This window comes from Perognathus longimembris, chromosome 18 (genome assembly GCF_023159225.1).
Source record: "Perognathus longimembris pacificus isolate PPM17 chromosome 18, ASM2315922v1, whole genome shotgun sequence".
Lineage (NCBI taxonomy): Eukaryota > Metazoa > Chordata > Mammalia > Rodentia > Heteromyidae > Perognathus > Perognathus longimembris.
In genome coordinates, this window is record NC_063178.1 from 1,761,350 (window position 1) to 1,785,082 (window position 23,733).

Sequence of the window (23,733 nt, forward strand, 5' to 3'; positions counted from 1 at the left end):
CTTTATGCATAGTTAACCTGACAGAATATTTAAAGCAAGAAAAATTGCTTAATTAATTATTCTGAGGATTTCTGAGACAAGGTTTGTCTCTGTATAGGCCAGACTGGCCTCAGGCTCCATGTTCCTTCATCCACCTCTTGAGTGCTCGGATTACAGCAATGGACTAACACCCAACATCTAAAGCAAGATTTATGGAAAACAAAACAGAACACCTGATCACAATTTAATACTTTCTGCTGTATACTTTAAATAACAGTATATTGTTTGAAAAATAAAATCGTAAGTATTGATAACTTACTAGCTATTGTTATTAACTATAGCAATATTAAAAAATGTTAATAGCTTCTGTTATTAACATTTCATATTTCCACTTGCAATAACAGTTAACATCCACAGAGAGACAGGGATGGTATTCTTCATAATTAAGAATACACAAAAATGATACAATCATATTATACAGATTAGTCATATTTAAGATTAGTCAGAAACAGTTCAGAAGAATGCCATACTAATTTTGTATCAGTAGGTTGTCTTAAGGTTTATAATTGTAGAAAGCGAACCCTAAGCATAAGTCTTTAGGTACAGATCATATGTAATACCAACAAACAAAACACTAGCCAAGCTCACAAACACCACTACAAATGGTTCACACGTGGCACTAATTTTATATTATGACGCACTTACAGAGTTTTTCAAATACCTCAAAAGTATTCTTTGTTAATGTCTGGTAGGTTTAGGGAATTAGTGTTTGTATACATTTAGATAAAAATATTGATGCACCCTGCAATCTATATACTGTTATTTTTAATACACTATGTGAAATTATTATTTTTCTCTCGTTTATCCTCCCTATGGTTTAGCCCCTGTTGTCACTGTGTTTGATTTTTAGCACCTTAGGTATTCTATACATGTTTGTCTGAATTAGGGAAGGGAAGGGGAACATCAAAATGGTGAGACAAAGGGTAAAAGGTGAACCAATGCAACAGCAATACTTGCAAGACAATATGTTGTAAACTAACTGTACAACCCAGGGTGGGGGGAATTGGGGAGGGAAGATGGAAGAAAAATGAGGGAGGAGGTAACAAGTTTGACAAGCAATGTACTCACTACCTTTTACATATGTAAATGTAACCCTCTGTACATCATCTTAACAAAAATTTAAAAAATATATAAAACTATTGAATAAACATTTCCAAAAGTTCATGTTTTACACAAACTGTGTAAGTCCTGATCTACAAAAACTACTGAACACATCAGGTTTAGTAAAAAAAAAAAAAAAAGAATTGAAGCAGGGGCTGGGAATGTGGCTTAGTGGTAGTGTGCTTGCCTAGCCTGCATGAAGCCCTGGGTTCGATTCCTCATCACCACATAAACAGAAAAAACTGCTAAGTGGTGCTGTGGATCACAGTGATAAGAGTACTAGTCTTAGGCATAGAAAGGCTCAGGGACAGAGCTGAGGCCCTGGGTTCAAGCCCCAGGACTGGCCCCCAAAAAGAAAGAAAGAATTTTGAAATTTTGAGCAAGGTATGGTGGCTTATGCCTTGTAATCCTAGCTGTGGGGGAGGCAGCAAGCAGTAGTTGCAAAATTGTAGGCCAGGTCAGGGAAAAAGTTTGTGAGACTCCTCTCAACCAGCAAAATCTGAGCATGGTGGTGCACACCTGTCATCCCAGCTGTGCAGGAAACAAGCAGAGGAGCCACAATCCTGGCCCGGTGAAGTATAAACATGTGAAAAGTGACAAAATAAAAAGGGCTAGGGGCATGGCAAACCCATGACCTTCAGTTCAAATCCCAGTACTGTTCAAAAAGTTTTAAAAGAACTGAATTTACTATACAAAGAAAAAAATCACTTATTTGAGCATAACAACTGAATTATCTTTTTAACTAAATATTTCCTCTTATACCTCCAAGTGTCACTTGACTGGAACAGAAGTCTATGGATATCTACTTGGAAAACATGTCATACAGACATCATTTTATGGGACCTTAATCTTTATGCTACAGAAATGAGATGATTTTCTACAGTGCTTTGCTTTCCTTTTATTATGACCATAGTAATTTCAATAGAATTGAACAACTTTTGCACTTTGTATCAATATTTCTAAATCCAATGGTATTTGCAATGGTTGCATAGCAGGGATTAGACTACATGGAAATACAAGATGAAAAATAAGAATATTCTAGAGAAGAAAGGAATGGAGAAATGAAGATAAAAATGACATGAAAATATTTAACAAAGATGAAAAAAATAAAAGGAAATACAAGGCAGAAAACAAGCATTTTCAAACTCATTCCAGTCCCTAAACAGTATTTTGGTTCCAGTTAGTAGATGAATGTATATGTCCCAAAGAGGTTACAGAAGAGAATTGCCATCACATACAAATATGAAGTCTAAAAAGATCAAAGGCCTAAACATTACAAATTCAACAAGAAAACATAATTTTTCAAAATACTGAATTTAACAGTACTTTCTTGGATATAATACCAAATGCATAGGTAACAATGACATACACAAATTGGACTTCACCAAAATTAAAAATTTTTGTACATCCAAGGATTCTATCAAGAAAGTGAAAGAAAAACTATAGAATTGGAGAAAGTATTTGCAAATTGTACAACTGGTAAGGGATTAATATGAAGAGTACAGAAGAACTACTCCAGTTCACCAAAATCAATCATAAAAAATGGACAAGAAGCTGAATAAACATTTCTCTAAAGATAGTGTGTTCTACCACTGCATAGTCATTAGGAAAATATAAATCAAAAGCATGAGATATCCATTCATATCATTAGGGGAGCTAAAAATGTCTTAAACAGAATAACATGTGTAAGCAAGGAAGAAAAGAAACTGGAACTTCAATACATTGTTGGTAAGAAAGGTAAAATGCCAAAGCCTCTGTGGGCAAGTCTTGTCTCTCAGGAAGCAAGCGCTGCGTTACAAAAATAAGCTGAGAAGAGGCCAGCCTATACCTGTCCCATTCCCTCATTATTTTGTATTTCACTACTTATAAAAAGCAATGGCTTTGTTGAGTGCTGGTGGCTCTCATCTGTAATCCTATCAGGAAGCTAAGATTTGAGGATCACGGTTGGTAGCCAGCCTAGGCAGAAAAACTGATGAGACTCTTTATCTCCAATCAATGACAAAAAGCCCCAAGTACAGCTGTATAACTCAAGTGGTAAAAAACTAACAGAGAGAGGGGAGGGAAGGTAGAGGAAAAGTGAGGGAGGGGTAACAAGTATGACAAGAAATGTACTCACTACCTTACATATGTAATACACCTTTATACATCACCTTGACAAGAAAATTTAAAATAAAACAAAAATGCTAACGGACAGTGCCCATGCCCCACATTCAAGCCCTAAGACCACACACGCATGCACGTGCGCGCGCGCGCGCGCGCACACACACACACACACACAGCGTTTATATGAACTTTAACTTCTGCTCTACTTCCATTTTGTTGCCATAAAGCCTAATATAATTCAAACATTTTTTAGCACTTGTCAGGTCCCAGGCACATACATTTCTAAACTAGTAGAATATGGAACAGATTGTCTTCATGCTTCAAAATTAAATGCATTTAAATAATATAAAATAACATGGTGTTGATATACAGACTTGAGCAATAAAAAAAGAGACAGAGGAAAACAATTGAAAGGAAAGAGTTACCCAGAGTCCTCGGTAAAAGTTCCCTGAGAACCAATTCCTTTAAGTTCAGAAAAATAATTTAGAATAAATTCAAGATTGGAAAAGTAGGAACAAAAGGTAGAAGTTATATACGAGAAGCAAAAAATCAGGGAGCAACTGGAAGGGGGGAAGCACAGAAACTCCGGGTAAGTGAAAACTGGGTAATTTTGAATACAAAAAAAGGAAAAACAAGTTGTAGCAGCTGCAGCCAGAGCACAAGCCATGTGTGCTAAGGAGTGGGCAACTGAAAGCAATCCCACTGAGAAGGCCAAACAACAAGGGGGCAAGAAATGAGGGTAGAAGTGGGCTACAGGCAGTCAGTCACTAGTGATCCTGATAGAAGCAGAGCTCTGCAGGCCTAGACTGGGCTGAGCCCAGTGACAGCAAAGAAAGTGAATAACAAATGTGCATAATGCTTTTAAATACTTAGCTTGATCCAAGTGGAGCAAAGAAATGACACCCTAGGACCAAGGAGACAGGTTTCTGTTGACAGGAAAGAAGTAACTCCATGTATACACATGGACAGGAAAAAGTGAGAACAGAGCAAGAAAATGTTGTGATGTCTGATTAGGAGCATGACTGCTAGGGGAAGACAGAGGATGTGACAGCAGAGGCAGGCAGCAAAGCAGAGCTACACGTCTGCAGAAATGTCTTCTGGTTTCAATTTCTCAGTGAGGTGAAAAAGCAAAATCACCAGCTAGAAGATGATGGAGAAGACATGAGGGAAAGAAGAAAAAGTTAGGAAACAGCCAACTACAGGAGTAGCAATCTCTTTTGGGATTTGGTCCTTATCTTCACCCCCCCCCCCCGGCCCCAGCCTGGGGCTTGAACTCAGGGACTATGCACTGTCCCTGAGATTCTTTTTACCACCCTACCACTTACGCCTTTTCCCGAGTAGTTTACTGGAAATAAGAATCCCATGGAACAACTGGGCTGGCTTCATACTGAAATCCGCAGCTTTCAGCCTCCTGAGTAGCTAGGATTACAGATATAAGCCACCAGCACCCAGCGAGTTCAACTTTCTTGTAGTTTTTTCCGGGCAAGCTGTTGGAACCAAGTCAAGGAGCTGAGAGTCAAAAGAAGTGACTCTGCCAAATGACCAAGGAAAGTAAGCACAACAAGGGAAGGACTGAGGGGATGGCCTGAAGGGAAGGAAAAGGGGATGGCCTGTAAGAATAAACCTAAACCTTAGTAGAGACTATTTCCTAGTACCTTCAGTGCCAGGCATAGTGTTTAGCATATAGCAGATGTTTAATTTGCCAAATAAAATTTGATGAAATGCATGTGAATAATAAAAAGTATGTTTGAACCCATTTGATTTTGAAAGCCATTTCTAACTATGGTTTTCCTCTCCCTAATTAACTCTTCAATGTGCTTGAAAGATGTAAGGGACTTTTTCTTGTAATATATATGTTTTTGTCCATTGTGGGGAGCTCACAGTTAGTGCTCTACCACTTTGCACCACGGCTCCATTTTCTGGTGGTTAGCTGGAGATACGAGTGACAGTTTTTCTTGCCTGGGCAGGCTTTAGACTGTGATTCTCGGATCTCAGCTTCAGGAGAGCTAGGATCACATGCATGAGCCACCAGCATGAGGCCGTAATATATCTTTACTTAAAACAACATTTAAGAATAATCTAATTTGGGGCTGGGAATATGGCCTAGTGGCAAGAGTGTTTGCCTCGTATACATGAGGCCCTGGGTTCGATTCCTCAGCACCACATATACAGAAAATGGCCAGAAGAGGTGCTGTGGCTCAAGTGGCGCTGTGGCTCAAGTGGCAGAGTGCTAGCCTTGAGCAAAAAAGAAGCCAGGGACAGTGCTCAGGCCCTGAGTTCACGGCCCAGGACTGGCCAAAAAAAAAAAGAATAATCTAATTTTCAGCTTTTAACACAATTATTGTTATATAAGAGTTTTACAGTTAAAAGTTCAAAGTATTTCATTTCTGGTTCTCCTTTACTAATTGTTCTCTCAACCTCCTTGTTCACTACCTCAGTACTTGACAGTAAAATAGATCAGTATGATACTGAAAACTACTATAAAATAAAAGTATCATTCAGAGAAGTTAGCAGAAATAACAAAAAGCTTACTATTAAAATTACTGCAGTATGACTACACTTTTTTTAAAAAAAAACTGCAGTGCTGAGGTTGAACCCAGGACACTGCCCTGTTAGGCAAACACACTAGCACTGATCTACTGCCCCAATACCATGAGTGTGAGTTTTAAAATTTTATGAGAAGAAAACTCAATGTGGTGGTTGGTGACACCTACATCCCCAGAACCTGGGAAGCCGAGACAGGAGGATGGGGAGCGTGAGGCTACTGTAGTCTACATAGTAAGACATTGTCTAAAAGATCAAAAGGTAACACACATTGTAATGGTTTTACCCTTCTTTCATATTCATTTTCTGAACTGAATGCTTATAAAACAATGACTTGGGATACTCCAAGCCTTCTACAGCCAAATGATCTAGTGCATTCTCCAGTACTGCCCATGGTTTTTACCTATAGTCACTATCTGCACAAATTTAAGCAGTATTGTAAAATTGGTGATTTGGGGTCAAGAATCAGTTACCGAAAGCAAATTTCTCCCTCTCTTCCCCCCCACCCCCCACTTCTCTGTTCCTTCCTTTCTTTTTTTCCCCCGAGCCTGGGGCTTGGACAACTGTCCCTGAGCCTCTTTAGCTCAAGGTGAGCACACTACCACTTAACCCACAGTGCCACTTGCAGCTTTTTTGAGTAACTTATTGAAGATAAAGAGTCTCACAGTTTCCTTCCCAGGCTGACTTCAAACACAATCCTCAGATCTCAGCCTCCTGGGTAGCTAGGATTATATAGGTGTGAGCCACAGGAACCTGGCTTGGAAGTCAATGTCTAAAAATATAAAACACTATTATATTAGTCATTATAGTAGTAGAAAAAAATAAAACTCTCACATACTAATCTGTGTATAAAAGTTATAGAAATGTTTTCAGCCGTGAAAAAAAAGGAAATAAAATAAAAATTTTATTATAAAGCTACATGAAGCATTTCAGAAAAGGTAGCTAAATCCAGCTGGTAACAGTGGCTCATGCCTGTAACACTCCCAGCTAGCTAATCAGGAGGCTGAGTTCTGAGGATTGCAGTGGGAAGCCAGCCCATATTGCTGTGGCTTAAATGGTAGAGTGCTAACCTTGAGCACAAAGAGGCTCAGGGACAGTGCCCAGTGAGTTCCGGCCCCACGACTGGCAGGGGGGAAAAAAAAGGAGAGATATCAACTTGAGTTTCTGAGGATTTATTGCAGTCATTTTTTACTGATGTATCAATGATACAAACTCTCTCGTCATGACTGAAAAGAGAAACATGGATACTGGCTCCATGAAATACTATTAACTCTAAGAAAATAAATGTACAGCAGTGGAGATGTTTTCATCAGAACTGTAACTTTTCTTCTCTTCAAAGTCTTTAGAAGCAGAAGGCATATTAGCACAATGATAACTCTTCAACTACTTCTATTCTCCTTCCATCCCCACTGTCCATTTCAAATCTAACACTGGACATTCTTTCTATACTCTTGGAACCTAACAACCCAATCTTTTCTTTTTTTTTTTGGCCAGTCCTGGGCCTTGGACTCAGGGCCTGAGCACTGTCCCTGGCTTCTTCCCGTTCAAGGCTAGCACTCTGCCACCTGAGCCACAGCGCCGCTTCTGGCCGTTTTCTGTATATGTGGTGCTGGGGAATCGAACCTAGGGCCTCGTGTATCCGAGGCAGGCACTCTTGCCACTAGGCTATATCCCCAGCCCAGCAGCATCTTTTCTTGATTACACAGAAAACTGTATTTTAATTGTAAAAAAAAAAAAACCTCATGAGTATCTTATTCTTGTATATACAAAACCACTTTTGTTGAACAACAATATTACTTTAACACAAGTTTAATAACTATTCCTGATTGTGAGGAAAGTTGGCGAATGCGAGAATTCTATCATCTGTCATGAAATTTCAAGCATTTTATAAAGGCCAAGAAGAAAACATGTTTCTGCATGTAAATTAGGTAAAGAACCAGGAGAGAAGAGTTGAAAGGAGAGAAGATCTTGATACAGCTCTTTACTATCTGATGGACATTACTTATTAACTACTACATAATTACTGAACTTTATGGATTCAATTCTGTTCCTAATTTTAAATCAACATACTATATCTTTACATTTATATACGAGGCAGGAGTGAAAAATCACTCTAAGATCATTCAAAAAGATCAAAGTGATTTAATCCAGACTTTTTTTTTTGGTGCTGGTCCTAGGGATTGGACTGAATGTTGTCCTTGAGTTTTTTTGCTCAAGGCTGGTGGTCTACCACTTGAGCCACAATTCCACTTGATTTTTGTTTTATCTTTTAATGATAACTTCTTGGAGATAAAGAGTCTCACAGACTTTCCTGCCTGGACTGGCTTTGAACCTCAAACCCCAGATGACAGGCTCCTGAGTTGCTAGGATTACAGGGGTGAGACACTGACACCAGGCTCAGACCTTGGTTAATCTTGTTAGAAATAATAGTAATGAGTTATAAACAAAACATTTCCTCATGACATAAGTTGCCATTTTTCTACTAGCATTAGATAAAATGTGTACTTCCTCGAAGTAAAAAAACAAAAACAAACATTAATTGGTGGAGGCCATGCTTCCCTGGCTTCCTAGTGAGTGTTACAACAGCAGTTATACACTTTTTTTTTTTTTTAAGTTTAGAGGGACACGTAGGTTTAAGACAGGATCTCACTTGGTAGCCCTAGCCCAGGCTGGCTTCATACTTGCATTCCTCTTGCTTCAGCAGACTGAATGCTGGGATTAAAGCTGTGGACCATACCACACCTGGCTCAAAAAGTTTCTTTCTAAGAAACAGAACATCTGAAATGCTATCATCCTAGTAACTTTCCAAGTCAGAGAATACTGGGTATTTGGGTGTGCATGAGTGGGTTCTGAGGTATACACAGATGCACACAATGCTAGGGCTCCAATGAGTGCCTCACACCTGCTCAGCGTGCCCACTACGCTGAGCCACACCCCAACCCTAAGAATCCATTTAAATATAAAGCATGAGTTCTACATTCTTCCTTGAAAATACTAAGCACTGCTGAAAGCACCCATGAGGAACTTTTCAAGGCCGTAACTCTATCACAGACTAAATTTCATATGCAGTATTCAAGGATTCCAAAATACAAGAAGTTATTATTAAGCAATAATTAAGTGATCCAATCTTAAAACTGACTTACCAATTTTGGACAAAACTGAAATGCAAAATTTCTTTGGATAAACCAAAGAAAACTTGTACAAGGAAAAAGCTGAAGTAACTAATCACAACCTAACTAAATCTCAGTTCTGTCATTCAGTTCACTAGGTCAGTGGCAGTCATGAAGTGCCTTCTGTTTTAGACAAAGAGTTTTCAACTACACTGTTTCAAAGATACAAATAAATCCCACCCCCAGGCTTCTGAGCAAGGCTGGGATGTAACAGCTGTTACTGACAAGATAGGCTGTTCTGACATAACTTCAAACCCCTACCTACTGAAGAAATATGTAGACTTGAGAAGAACACAGAGGCTACTGTGACAATGTCTTTAAAACAGAGAGCAGGCAGCCTGGTAATGGTCTTAGATACTTCAAGAAGCTCAAATTCTCTATCATTTCATCCTAATAATGTTTTTCTTCAATTTACAAGTTTTAGATCAAAAGCAACGGTGTCTTCTAAGTGAGGCATATCCCTGTAGAAGCTTCCAGTGTTCATAAGGGTACTGTGACCTCAATTAGAAAACTAACGAGTCTGCAACTTGATAGGTAAGTTTCAAAATAGCAAAGTATTGTTGAAGTGTTTTTAGGTAATAATCACTAGCTAAAACTCAAGTTACCTCACATTCCATCCGCAGTAATGCACCAAGTAAAGGACCTCTCCACCTTCGACATCAGAATCTTTTATACTAGCTTCATACATTTTTTGATTTTTCCCTCGTCCATACCGCACTTGGACTTTCATGCCTGGTGGGTAGCACTCAAACTCCTCTTCCTCATTGTTGTCGTCATCATCTTCCTCCTCCTCTTCCTCCTCCTCCTCCTCCTCTTCTGCTTCTTCATCATCTTCATCTTCCTCTTTATTCGTTTCATCTCTTGAAAGGTTTAAAAAATTGCAGAGTTAATAAAAGATACTCCATAAACTTTCCAGTTCCATACCACATACACTGATAAAAACTGTGGCTGTGCTTGTCCGGAAACAGCAGGTTCCGTGCGTACGAATGCTGAGGTTCAATGTACTAGTAAAAACTAAAACTGTGTAAGATGACAACGGTGAAAGAAAGGTATGCTTCAAGAAAAACGAAGACTAAAAAAAAAAAAAAATGCATTAAAGGAAAATTTCCAAAAGCCAGAAAAATAGAAAGTTGTACTAAGTAGCAAGAAAGTAGGAAGGTTGACTGAAGCAATTTTCTCATGTTTCTAATTATGGAAATGTCTTACATCTCAGTTGACAAAAGAAAATCGTTATACTTAATTTGCCATTTTCTGACTAAAAATATTATTTTGCAACAAATACTTCTAGTTTAAAACTTAAGGATGTAGCAGTGGTACTCACTAGACACTATGTTGAAATGAACTATGTAACTTAAGGGTGGGAGAGACCGAGGGAAAGGGGTGATATTGTCCCAAAAATGTAATCATCACCTGACTTAAGGAACTATACCCCCTCTGTATATCACCGTTATGATAATAAAAAATTTGCAAAAAAAATTTAAGGATATTTAAATGAAAATATTAACTAGAAGATGCTAATCTTAATAATGTTAAAATGTGGCCAATCAGATTCTGAATGTTACATTAACTGAAAAAATTACATTAACTTTCAGAGAAACATTCCATTTTTTTTCTTTCCTTCTTAATATCTTTCTTCTATGTCTGGTCTCTTAACCACATTTACTAAAACTTTTCTTCTATGGATTCTCAACATGAAAATTCTTAATGGGTAGATGAGAGCCAATTACAAATACAAGAAACTAAACTCCAGACTTTTCTAGAAGGAGCATCTAAGTACTTGGAGCTTCTCAATACCACCTGCTTCCTAAAACTGACCATTCATGGGGGGAAGAGGGTGGATGTAGTTGGCCCTGGCCTCAAATAAATTCAATGTTCTTACTTCAGCCTCTCAAATTATGCTAGGTTTACAGACATACACCAAAACACCTGGCTTGATATTCTCTTTATAATCTCACAGATCTGTATTAAACAAATTAGATGCTGCTGGGCTGGGGATATAGCCTAGTGGCAAGAGTGCCTGCCTCGGATACACGAGGCCCTAGGTTCGATTCCCCAGCACCACATATACAGAAAAAATGGCCAGAAGCGGCGCTGTGGCTCAAGAGGCAGAGTGCTAGCCTTGAGCGGGAAGAAGCCAGGGACAGTGCTCAGGCCCTGAGTCCAAGGCCCAGGACTGGCCAAAAAAAAAAAAAAAAAAAAAAAACAAATTAGATGCTGCTGAGTACTGGTGGTTCACACCTGTAATCCTAGCTACAGAGGATGTGAAGATGATGGTTTGAAGCCAGCCTGGGCAGAAGTCCATGAGACTCTCCAATTGACCACTGAAAAATCTACAAGTGGCTCAAGTAGTTGAGGGGAATTGTGGCTCAAGAAGTAAAAGCTCTAACTTGGAGCAAAAATGCTAAGAAATAGTGTCCAGGCCCTGAGTTCAAGCTCCAATACTAGTGCACACATAAGCACACACACACTCAAAAAAAAAAAAGAGAGAGAAAATCTTCAATTATATATATATTCATATAAATATGAATATTAAACTCAAGACTAATCTCTTTATCTGTCCTGTCGTAGTCATAGTCTATACCTATTATAACAGTTCTCTCAAAAAGAATCCATCACTTTACAAATAACAAGTATCAGAAAACAGAGCCACAAATCAGCTAAGTAATTATGGTTTAAAAATTATGAAAATGGGGCAAAAGAGTTAACTTAGTGGTACAGCAAATGGCTAGCATGCCAAAGCCTTGCAGAACCCATAGTGATAATTTTTACATTCTTATATGCAACCTTTTATTGGAAACATACCACTAATTATAAAAGCATCAAAAATAACCTCCAAATAGTGATATAAAGAGTAAACTGAAGAGTTCGTGTCATCTCAATTCCTTCTGTATAGTGCACGTGCTGAAATGAGTGTGAGTTCACAAAAGGTAGCCAATGCGTCCGTTTTGTCTAAAATACCAAGACCAGACTAGCCTCAAGAAGGATTCCCACTTGACTCAGGAGCACACATGAATCCCAGCACTTGGGCGCCTGAGGCAGGGTTCCAGGGCTACATGGTGATTTCTAAGCCAGCCTAACTAAGCTACACAGACCCTGAACCCCCAAAAACAAACTAAACTAAAATCAAATATGTTCAGTTACAAGTTACTTTTATTTATACCTGTAATCCCAGCACTCAAGATGCTAAAACAGAAGTTCAAAACCAGCCCGACTTAAATAATAAGAGCTTGTCTCAAAAAAAAAAAAAAAAAACAGAAGCTCAGTAACTATCAAGTCAGTATGTGTTTAAACAAAGCATGGTATATTTCTATAATGAAAATTTTAACAAGACTAAAATCTTGAAAAATGGTATTATGATGGCAAACTATTAAGAACAAATTTAAGTCAATGGTGTACTCAAATATAAAATTAAAATGACTAAGACATTTTCCTGTAAGAATACTACTGGTTCAAGTCTTAAGGTGGCATATCAGACCAGTAAGGAAAGAATTATATTTTGATGTTTACAGTAAAACGGATCTATTATGTACCTAAGAACCACCATATAAAAGAGAAGAGACATACACAATAAAAAGTCAATTATAAAAAGCGAAAATACTTGCTGGGTACTGGTGACTCACATCTGTAATCCTAAAAACTCAGGAGGCTGAGATCTTAGGATGTTGGTTTGAAGCCAGCCTGGGCATGCAAGCCCATGAGACTCTTATCTCTAATTAACCAGAGAGCGAGAGGGCTAGGGTGAGGGAGGGAAGGAGGGAGGGACGAAGGGACGGAGGGAGAGAGCAAACGTGCTGTGGCTCAAGTGATAGGGCACTAGCTTTGAGCAAAAAAAAGCTCAATACTTTGAGCAAGAGTTCAGGGTCAGCACCCAGGTTCAGAGTTCAAGCCACAGAAACAAACCATAACACCAAAACAAAACTGACCACTAAAACTGCATCTTACATTAAAACAACAACAATACATTGAGTACAGCTGGAAAAAGGTAATATTAATATCAAACACCTGTGAACTCTAAGTGGTTTATTGTAGGTATTTGTTAGAAGGAAAATGAATACACCAATAAAACAAAACAATGAAAACTTAGAAAAGTGTATTACTGTCATCTAAGACACTAAATAAAATTTACTTAAATAACACACTTCAGTATATAAAAAGGAAACAACATAATTATTGGCAATCCAAAAAAGTTCTCTGCTCTCTCGGTCTCTGGTAGTCCTGGGCTTGAACTCTGAACCTGGGTGCTGTTCCTGAGCTCTTTGTGCTCAAAATATTGAGCTTTTTTTAATCAAGGATAGTGCTCTATCACTTGAGCCACAGCTCTCTCTCTCTCTCTCTCTCTCTCACTCCCCCCCCCCCAAAAAAAACCTCTTGGATAGCTAACTGGAGATGAGTCTTTCCTGCCCAGGATGGCTTTCAATTGTGATCCTCAGATCTCAATCTTCTGAGTAGCTTTCGTGCCTTAGTATGGCTTTGAACCATGATCCTCAAATCTCTTCCCTGAGATTACAAGTATGAGCCAACAGTTCTCAGCCTGTACTCTTCATTTGAAGAAGTAATTGTTCAACTCATAGGGTAATGTGATCAAGTCTGTTAGAACACAGAATGTCAAAGTACGCTCTGAAAGAAAATTCAACCAACATACAGATTTTTGAAAAGCTAATGCATATATTATGTACATGTACACATACATGTTAAACACATATGATTTGAGTTATATTTTAAAGAACAACATTTGGGGAAAACCACATTGAGAGGGGGAAAAAAAAAACAACAACCACATTTCATCTCAATAAATGACCAAACTGCATTTAAGTTGTAAAACTAAGAAGTCAATTACAGTAGTATATCCTATCTGTGGCTTGTCAGTTTCAGTTATAAACCATCAAAAACAATCTGAAATATTAAAGGGAAAATTCCAGAAATAAACAGTTCATGAATAGTATGGACCCTTCTAAGTAGTATGAGAAAATCTTAATACTTTCGTGCTCTAACTGTGCAAGATTGTAAATCATTGTCTTGCATATCACACTACGTATACTATCTATATGTGATCACTAACAGTCACCATCTCAATTGTAATAGTAACAGTCCTTGTTTTTAATTCATTTTAATTTAAAAACTAACCCTCAGCACATGAGTGGGGTGCAAAGAAGGTACCCGGGAACAAAATACAAAAGGACAGACTAACTCTGGCAATGAATCACAGCATATGAGAGAAAACACAAGATCCATTATGTTGACAGTTTAGTCAGTAGACTACTCACAACAAGAACAGTGGTCCCCTAAGACACTATTATCTTGTAGTGTTATAGCCATCTTAGTTTGCCTAAGTACACTCTTACATGTTCTGCCCAGCAATGGAATCACCTACCAATGTGTTTCTCAGAATGTACTCTACAGTTAAGTGACATATGACTATTTTTTAAATATAGTACTGTAACTTCCTTATGCTTTTAAACAATTATCAACCAAAACTGGGCAGTCTTATCAAGAAAATTAGTTTGTACTAGAAATATAGTCCTATATGACTTAACAAGGACAATTCCTGAGCAACCCACCAGTAGGTGAACTTATCACTGTACAAGTATCACCATATACTTACACAAATCTTAGACAGTACAGCATTCTGTAAGAGAATATCTAGGTTATATTCACACTTATGAGACCAGTGCTGGCTTTAGTATTACAGAGCCTATTACTGAATTTATAGATATCCATAATACAAAGAAGTTTAGACAGTGAACTTACAAAATATGTTCTGTAAATTAAGATGTACCAAACTAGAAACAACACAATCCCTAATAACAATGAAAATAAGACTTTTCAAAGTGCCTTATAATAGTAGATGCTCCAGCAAACATCATTAGCTTTAAGATTTTAGTCAAAAGTCAAATCTTGACTGAGTTTATTATTCAAATAGTATCGAGTAGACGGAGCACTTTAAATACATAGTCATACAGAAAGAGCTATGACAAAGTATAGTCAATAAATGATTTTATCATGCTAATCAAACCCCAGTATTTTTTTTTTCATTTGCTGGCACCAAAATGTCAATAGACAGATCAACAGATTTCAGGCAAACAGCTGAATGTTTACAGTTTCTTAATAATAAAAGTAAAACAGTATTTAATAGCAGTAAAGCATACTTTAATATGTCCTTACACACATGAAAACGTAACAAAATACTATAAACAAACACTTCTTAGTATATTCACCTTAGCTCAGCTGATTTTACACACCCTCTCCCATTTGTATACAATGGCTAAATATCAGAAAAATACTAAAATGATTTTTAAGGTGCTCATTTAAGTGAGCTGTTAAATGGAAATATTTTTTTAAGTCTCAGATATAAAATTAAATGCCCAAAATGACCTATAATATCCAGGGACCACTACAGTACAATATTAAATAATTCACTTTTTCAAAGTGCTTTAAAACAGTGCTACCAATCACATAAAACACAACAATAATGGCCTTTGTAATAAGACAGTATTTTCCATTGTTAGTTTCTGCTTCAAATACATAAACAACTCTCAGACCTTATAGCCAACATACCATCTATATAACATTGAAGGATACCTTCCCAAAAGTTCATATTGACTGATACTGGGCAGACCAATTCAGTAAAAAGTACTTTTTTCTCACAAAAATCTGATAAATTTCTATGATGAGAGCAAGAACAGATCTTTTTCTACATATGTACGTTATTAGGGTCTCTGAAGGCAAATGCTATTTTCTTTATAAATGCAAGTGACCATTACTCTATACTCTGTCATTTAAATGTATACGTACAAAGAGTGAATATTAAGAATTAATTTAGCCAAAAATGCATCATAACCAAAAACAAATTTCTTACCCAGATTTTGCTTTTTCTTCTTCAGCTTCTACCTTTATGCTGAGGGACTGATCTACCCTAGCAGTGCCATCATCTTTATCTTGCAGATTTTCATTTTCTTCTGGCTTTTTATTGGAAACTTCTTTTTCCTGATCAGACTGCAGAGGTATAGACTCTAATAAATTCTTTTTACTTCCCTAGAAAAAGATCAAAGGAACTAAACACACAAAAGTTTAAAAACAACAACACAAAACCTCCAACCTAATAACCTTAAGAGCAACCACGAGGAGGTAGCAAGCAACGTTAACACTGATAAAAGCATTCCAATTAACAATTCCTGCCATTCTTCAAATGCACTATAGAAAAATGACTAAGAGCTGTCTTGACCAGTCATGATCACTATTTAAAAGCAAAACTCACTGAAGAAAAAGTAAAAAGTATAATACTATACAGTTTTGAAAACTTCACAGAGCCTGCAGAGCACATACCAAAGGTAGCAAAGGACAATGAACAATATCTGATTTACCAGAGAAGGCTTAATATTTTCCTTTCTTTCCATCTCATCCTCTGGAAGCTTCTCCTCTTTTGGCATGATAGTCCTTTCCTCTTCAGTCTTTATTTCTTTGATCTCTGTTTCACCTTCTTCCTTCACTTTTATTTCTTTGACATTTTCACATTCCTTACATGACTTATTAACTTTCTCAGGCAATGCCATCTGAAACTCAATATTAGCCGACCTACAGTATTCCTCAAAACCATATAAATATCTGGAAACACGAAGAAAAATAGTTCAATATATTACTGTAGAGGATTTTCTTGTTTGCTTCTTTTATTATCTTTTTAAAATATAACACTATATAGCACAAATTCGGTTCAAAGTCATGATCTTCCTGTCTCAGCCTCCCTAATGCGGGCATTACAGAAAGAAACCAGCACATCCTACCTCATACTGTAAAGATTCTTACATTTTTATCCATTTCTCTTGTTTAAGTTTCACTTACATTCTAATTCCTTCTATTTCGTTCTACCCATCTTTTTTTTTTTTCTTAAGGAATGAAGTTCAGGCTGTCCTGAACTCATGATTCTCTTGCCACAACTTCCTACAAGGTAGGATATATGTGTACCATGCTTGATTTCTTCCCAAATTTTTCAACTCAAACAAAACATTCTGTCAACGTAGACTTATGAGCTGTGCTAGCCAGGTGCCAGTGGTACACACCTGTAATCCTAGCAATGAAGGAGGCTGAGATCTAAGGATTGCTGTCTGGAGCCAGCCTACACACAAAAATCCTTATGACTTCTATCTCCAATAAACCACCCAAAAGCCAGAAATAGAGTTGTGGCTGATAAGGTAGAGTATTAGCATTGAGCAAAAAGCCCCGAGACAGCACCACCCAGATCCCAAGTTCAGGCACTGAAAAAAAAAAAAAAGGTGCTTAAAGTCATAATCCCAAATGTAACAAAAGTAATAATATTATAAGTATCAGTAATATAATGCTAGATGAGATGGTTCAATTCTGTGATGCCAGCAGTTTAGGAGGTAAAGGAAAGAGGAGCATGCATTTGGAATGTAAACCTGGGCAATATAGTGACAGCCTGTCATTACATACATACATACATACATACATACATAAATAAAGTACTGATAGTACTATATACATTTTTGAGCTTTCCTTAATGCAAGATATAAGAGCTCTTAGTAGTTCTCAATCAACACAGTAACCATAAACAGGCAGTATTAACTAATTATACAGCTGAAGAAACAAAGGCAGGACAAGAATTCTACAATTGACTATACTAGCTTTTAAAGCTCTATGCAGAATTTTATGTTCTTGGCCATAAAAACTTTCTTTACAAATTTTTCATAGATGGAGTACTCACAGAATATACTAGAATAGAAAATGCTCAAGTACACTACAGTAAGCAGGGTGCCTATGACTCATACCTATAGCCTTATCTACTCAGAAAGGTGAGATTTGCAAATTGCAATGCAAAGCCAGCCTAGGCAGGAAAGAAGCCATCCTGAGCAGCAAAGTTTGTGAGATTCCTATCTCCAATTAACTACCGAAACAGCTGGACGTAGAGCTGTGGGGCTCAAGTGGTAAAAAAGCTCAGAGACAGTGCTTAAAGGTCCTAAATTCAAGCTCAAGTACTGGGACAAAATAAACAAATTTCAAATAGCTACTTAGACTCATTATACTCTAACAAAATCTTTAATGAAATAACTTCGGTTAAATGGTAAATTCAATTCTGCTTTCTAGATAAAATACTGAAAGTAGTTTAATAAAGTACACGGACTTACTTTTTATAAGCACATTTAACATTGTATCCTGCAGCTGAGTTTAAGACAGGAATTCCAAGATCTTGGTAGACTTGTTTCCAAACAGCTCCACTTTCAATCTAATGGACAAAGTAAAATGAAAACTGTCCAGTTAAAAGGTGGGAATGTAGTAACATTTCTTATAGACATAGCATATGTAATGATACCTTATTTACTAATTCTAGATCAAAGAAAAAATTATTCAAACTTGATAAATTCAAATTTTGATTTATATATGAAAGTATCCTAAAAAAACGCAGAAATAAATGTTGAAATGCTGAGGCCATTTGACTTTAAAATAAATAAGCAGAGGTACAAAAAATATGAAAATAAACAGGCTCTTTAACATTCTTCCCTCAAAATTTACAAGCTAATGAATCAAAAAAGTTCTACTGAAATGAGTAAAGCATTTTATTCCACAGAATATTCTCAGTTGGATAAACAAAATATAGGCTATCAGATCAGCTCAAGAGACATTTTTTGTCTACTTTGGGCACTATGAAAAAGATGAGGATAAAAAGAATATTGAGAAAATGCCTCTTGTTCGTAATCCTAGCTATTGGAGGACTGAGACAGGAAGATCATGGCTCTAGCCCAACCCCTCAAAATGTTCAAAATTCTTAGTTCTCAACCAGTTGTGGCACATGTCTGTCATGACAACTATGCAGGAAATAGAAATAGAAAAATAACAGTCTAGGCCAGCTGGGGGAGGGGGTGGAGGAGGAGTAAGGATAAACATAAGACAGCTAAAAGCAAAAAGGGCTAGAAGCCTAGCTCAAGTAGTAAAGCATCTGTCTAGCAAGTGTGACTAAGTTCAAAACCAAATTACGACAGATTCAAATTCTCAAGAGCACACAGTCAAAGAAGAAAATGAATGTAAGTACTTTTACCACTATGGCTGTGTTGACTCAGACCTTCATTAAACAAAACCTCCATCCAAGTACGAAACACTTAACAATAAATCAAACTCAAAACAAAACAAAACCCACAAAAATACTTTAATTAAAATTTGTAAATCTTGGGGCTGGGAATATGGCCTAGTGGCAAGAGTGCCTGCCTCGTATACATGAAGCCCTGAGTTCGATTCCTCAGCACCACATAGATAGAAAAGGCCAGAAGTGGCGCTGTGGCTCAAGTGGCAGAGTGCTAGCCTTGAGCAAAAAGAAGCCAGGGACAGTGCTCAGGCCCTGAGTCCAAGACCCAGGACTGGCAAAAAAAAAAAAAGTAAATCTCATCTTTGGAGGCTGTCTGTTTCTAAACTAGGCTTTCCATTTTCTTTCCTTTATATTCTTACATTTCTATGAAAAGACAATTATTTTAGACATGGAGATAGCTAAAAATAGGAGGCTGAGATCTGAAGATTATGCTCTGTAGACAGCTCAGGCACAAAGTCCATAAGACTCATTTCCAATTAACCACCAAAAAGCCTGAAATGGAGCTATAGCTAGACTTTTAACAAAAATGCTCAGGAACTGGAACCCAAACCTTGTGTTCAAGCCCCAGGACTGGCACCAAAAGAAAAAAGTTTCACTTCCATGCATAGTACTTACATTATCAAATCCTCCAAGTTTGTGTACAAGTCTGAATAACTTAAAAAGATTCAAATTTCGATATCCAAGTACAGGTCGTTTGTTTATAGGAGTTCCTGTTAAAGAAAACACACATAAAATTATGCTAAATTTTACTAAAATGAAAAATTAAGAAAACAGGTTTTGTTGAACTAAATAAAATATTGAGTTAATTAGACAATGAAGAGTTATTTATTCTACAGCAAAGCTATACTTTTATTCTGACCCAAGAAAATGAAGTACAAGGACACTAAATCAAAGTATCAGACTATTAAAAATTGACAAAGGCACTGACTGGATATAGAAAAGCTGTAATCCATTACATTTCCAAAAAATATGAGTGGTTTGGTTGTATTTTATTTATCTAATTGGATTTGAGGTTACTGGGGTTTTTCCCATGTGTTTTACACAGAAGCAAAACAAAGGGTAAAACTTCTTAGACCAAGCCTCCATTCACAGTAAGAATGCAGGAATCAAAAACATTTCATATTGGGCTGGGGACATGGCCTAGTGGCAAGAGAGCTTGCCTCATATACATGAGGCCCGGGGTTCAATTCCCTAGCACCACATATACAGAAAACGGCCAGAAGTGGCGCTGTGGCTCAAGTGGCAGAGTGCTAGCCTTGAGCAAAAGGAAGCCAGGGACAGTGCTCAGGCCCTGAGTTCAAGGCCCAGGACTGGCCAAAAAAAAACAAAAAACATTTCATATTAAATGAAAAAGTAACTGTATTTCACAAGCCAATCTCATGTATCAAAAAAGACAAACAGCTAGCTATAGCTTCTACTGATCAGTACTGCAAATAGGGATTCAGGAAACATCAAATCCCACAATATTGGGAAATCCCCTAACCATTTTTTGTCCTTCCTTCCCGGCCAGAACGCTTACTGCTTCTCCCTACATTTTCTTGCCCCCTTCTTAGGAAAGGAGATGTAGACAGGTAATAGAAAATAAGCAAAAGAAAATAGTCCAGCTGCTCAATGTCTCGATCAGTACTGCAAATTTGGTGCTCACTTTTCTTCTCAGTCCTTGCATTTTTTTCATATTAGGCAGATTTCGTAAGCTGAGGTATAACTTATCTTCAGAATTTGTCACTTTTCTATTCTTTCTGCTCCCTATATAGTCTCATATAGCTTAAGTATTGTTATTTTCTAAGTTTTTCCAGCATTTCAAATTAGTACAAGTAAGTTGTACAAGAAGATTGACTACACTGTAGGTTCATTTATAACTACAATATACTTAAACCAGATTCAATTCCTCTAATTCTTTCCCTGATTGTCCCTGGCCCCTGTGAATTCATACTTTTTGAAAAATGTTTTTCTCACTGACACCTATAATCTTAAAGATAAATAAAAGTAAAGACTCTCACCTCTGTCTTCCATAAATTTGTACAACTGCTGAAGGAAGTTCTCCCTTTCTTCTGGAAATGGTTCTATTTCTTCCTAATCACAGAAGAAAAGATATTATTTTCATCAATTCAGCATTTTACTGATACAAGCAAGATTTCCTGCCAAAAGTAAAGGCTAATGCTTATTAAAATATTTCAAAGGAGTTTTTCAAAATCAAGTAATATTTACTGCTAAAAGTTATTGAAAATCAGGTCAAGTCTAGGCATTTACAGAAGAAAATATATCCTAAAAGATATCATAATAGAATTCCAAATGTAAATTCTCATGGGGGAAAAAATGATTGTTCTTTATGTTTTACTGTTCCCAGAACTCTCTAAATCAGGATCATAGGCTCAAAAAGACCTAGTCTCAAAATAATACACTGGATCAGGTTTGAACATTACAGCTGACTCTATTATTGCTCCTCAAGGAACGACACAAGTATGGGTCCCAATAGTTGTAACTAAAGCATCCTTAATTATAGGCAGCCCCACTGTACAGTACTTCAAGCTTATATAATCAGTAAAGTGGGGAACAAATTTGATCTACAATACCTGAAGATTCAGACTTAGGGAAATCTTCAAGTAATAAAATAGTTCCCCGATTTATCAATTACAAGGGAAGGACTAGCTTCTTGCTGCTGTGGCCAAGGGCTGTGGCAGTAGGGAGCTGGTCCTGAAGGAACCTGCAAGGAGCAGGGTAGTAGGTAAGAGGGAGGAACTCACCAGTTCAATGACTTTCATCCATTCAACAAACATTAAATGAGCACCTCTAAGAATAGGCACTATGACAGGTGCTCAATCAAATAAAAGAAGCAGCTGTGGACCCTGCCATTACAGAACATCAATAGGAGTAACTGCAGAGAAAATGATTCACGATATACAGTGAGCCTTTACAGTTACTCTGGCTGAAACATACAGCTCTAGCAGCAGAGAGCCAAAGGTATTGAACTGATATTCTAAATGAATCTAAACAAATCCTTTCTAATTTGGAAAAATCATGAGCTGAATGATATGCTTCTAGTGAATTCCCCTTGTTTATTTTAAATGCCAGTACAGCAAAGGAGAGCAAACTAAAAACTACAGCTGCTGGTAAACTAGTAGGTTGCTAGTTGGCAAGTGAACACAGAATAAATGAAAACCATTAATTTACTTATGTTAAACCTATATTTCTTAATTAAAACATAATCCACATGGACCTGTCTTGGTATGGTTATCCGATATTCATCAAGGAAATCTATTCTCAGACATTAAGTTAAATGTCTCCACAGGACATACCATACTATGATTTAACATATTTCTACTCCAAAAACATTTAAGTGAAGTTTGATTTAAACTTAGGAGGCCAGATTTGCGTTTGTGAACACAAGTCTAAGGTTTGATCATCCTTTACAAGTTATGCACTAGGACAGATAGTCTAAGTGTAAAAATAAGACAGGGGCCTATCCTTGAGGAGTTTATCAATTAGTGAGGGAGAAAAGCAGTCAACAAATGTAAATATAGATACATATACATGTGTGTGTACACATGTATAAACAAATACAAAATTATGCCTAAAGTACTATAGACTTGAAAACGGAGTGATAACATTTCCTGAGGTGAGGAAGGGGATGGCTCACACACTTCCCTTTCTGGAGATGCCCCTTGAGCAGAGATTAAGAAACTGAACAGTGCTATAAGCTGACTGATGGAAGAAAGGTATGTAGGTCATGTAGTTAGAGGCCCTAGAACTGGCAAAAGTAAGTACCAGCAAGGTATATAATTTGTCATTGCTACAGCACAAGGTTCAAAAAGGAAGGATATAATGAGTGTGATGAAAAAACCATGAAGCGGTTGGACCACAAGAAAGGTTTTATACTGAAGCTTGCCTCTTTACTCTGGAGGTTGCAAACAAGGAATTGATTATTCATTTTAGTTTTTTTCTGCTTTTTTTCCCTTGGTTCAGGGAATGGAATCTAGGACCGTTACACATGCTAATAAAAGCAAGTGCCATATTATCAACTGCACTCATTTTAGCATTTTAAATAGAAAGGAGCTAAGGCAGGGAAGCTCTTATGCCACCCATTGTCATATATGACTATAATGTCATTTCCAAGGCAGTCCATCCCTTTTCATTAATAGCTTACAATAGTTCGGGGGGAGGATTTCACACTTAACTGAAAATGTTACACATCAACAAGAAATTAACTTCATTTCCTGAATACATTATATAGACAACTGACTTTAGGATCCAACAGAGAGGCTATAGGCACAGCTTATCAACAACAAATGAAGTTGGCCAACAAACCACTGAGAAATGTTATCTCACAGCCAGACCTAAAGAATCAGTTACAATGAAATCTAAGTCTTACAGCTCAGGGTATGGCTGTATTGGCCCTGTGTTCAAACCTCACTACCACAAAAAACACAAAGAACAAAAAACCCCAACAAGTCTCCATAGATGTTTTTCATCTGTATTTCACTAAATTATTCCAAATTCTACACATTAAAGAGAGGGAAATAAGTCAACAGAAATATAAGATGAAGGTGTGTTGATTTTTCTTTTATTAGTAGGTGAAAGGCACTTTGTAGACACTTTGCTAGGTATTTCAGTAAATGGTCAGATGCACACATCTCAAGAGGTGATAAGTTCTCATGGGCACAAACCGGTATAAAGCATTTTAAAGTA

The 23,733-nt window shown here is 37.1% G+C and overlaps 1 protein-coding gene across 6 annotated transcripts in view; it reads right to left on the reverse strand.

Annotated features, from left to right (window-relative positions):
* The window catches only part of Arid4b (AT-rich interaction domain 4B), a 102,330-nt gene that overhangs the window by 21,698 nt on the left and 56,899 nt on the right, over nt 1–23,733 (reverse strand). For 3 of the 6 annotated variants that reach the window (XM_048367711.1, XM_048367710.1, XM_048367715.1), the window contains exons 12-17: nt 21,048–21,120; nt 19,663–19,757; nt 18,095–18,192; nt 16,319–16,559; nt 15,814–15,989; nt 9,563–9,817 (exon numbers count right to left, since the gene is read on the reverse strand). In XM_048367711.1, the coding sequence (XP_048223668.1) occupies nt 9,563–9,817; nt 15,814–15,989; nt 16,319–16,559; nt 18,095–18,192; nt 19,663–19,757; nt 21,048–21,120 (938 nt within the window). The remainder of the gene's footprint in view (nt 1–9,562; nt 9,818–15,813; nt 15,990–16,318; nt 16,560–18,094; nt 18,193–19,662; nt 19,758–21,047; nt 21,121–23,733) is intronic. The other 3 variants (XM_048367712.1, XM_048367713.1, XM_048367714.1) reach the window with 3 other exon arrangements.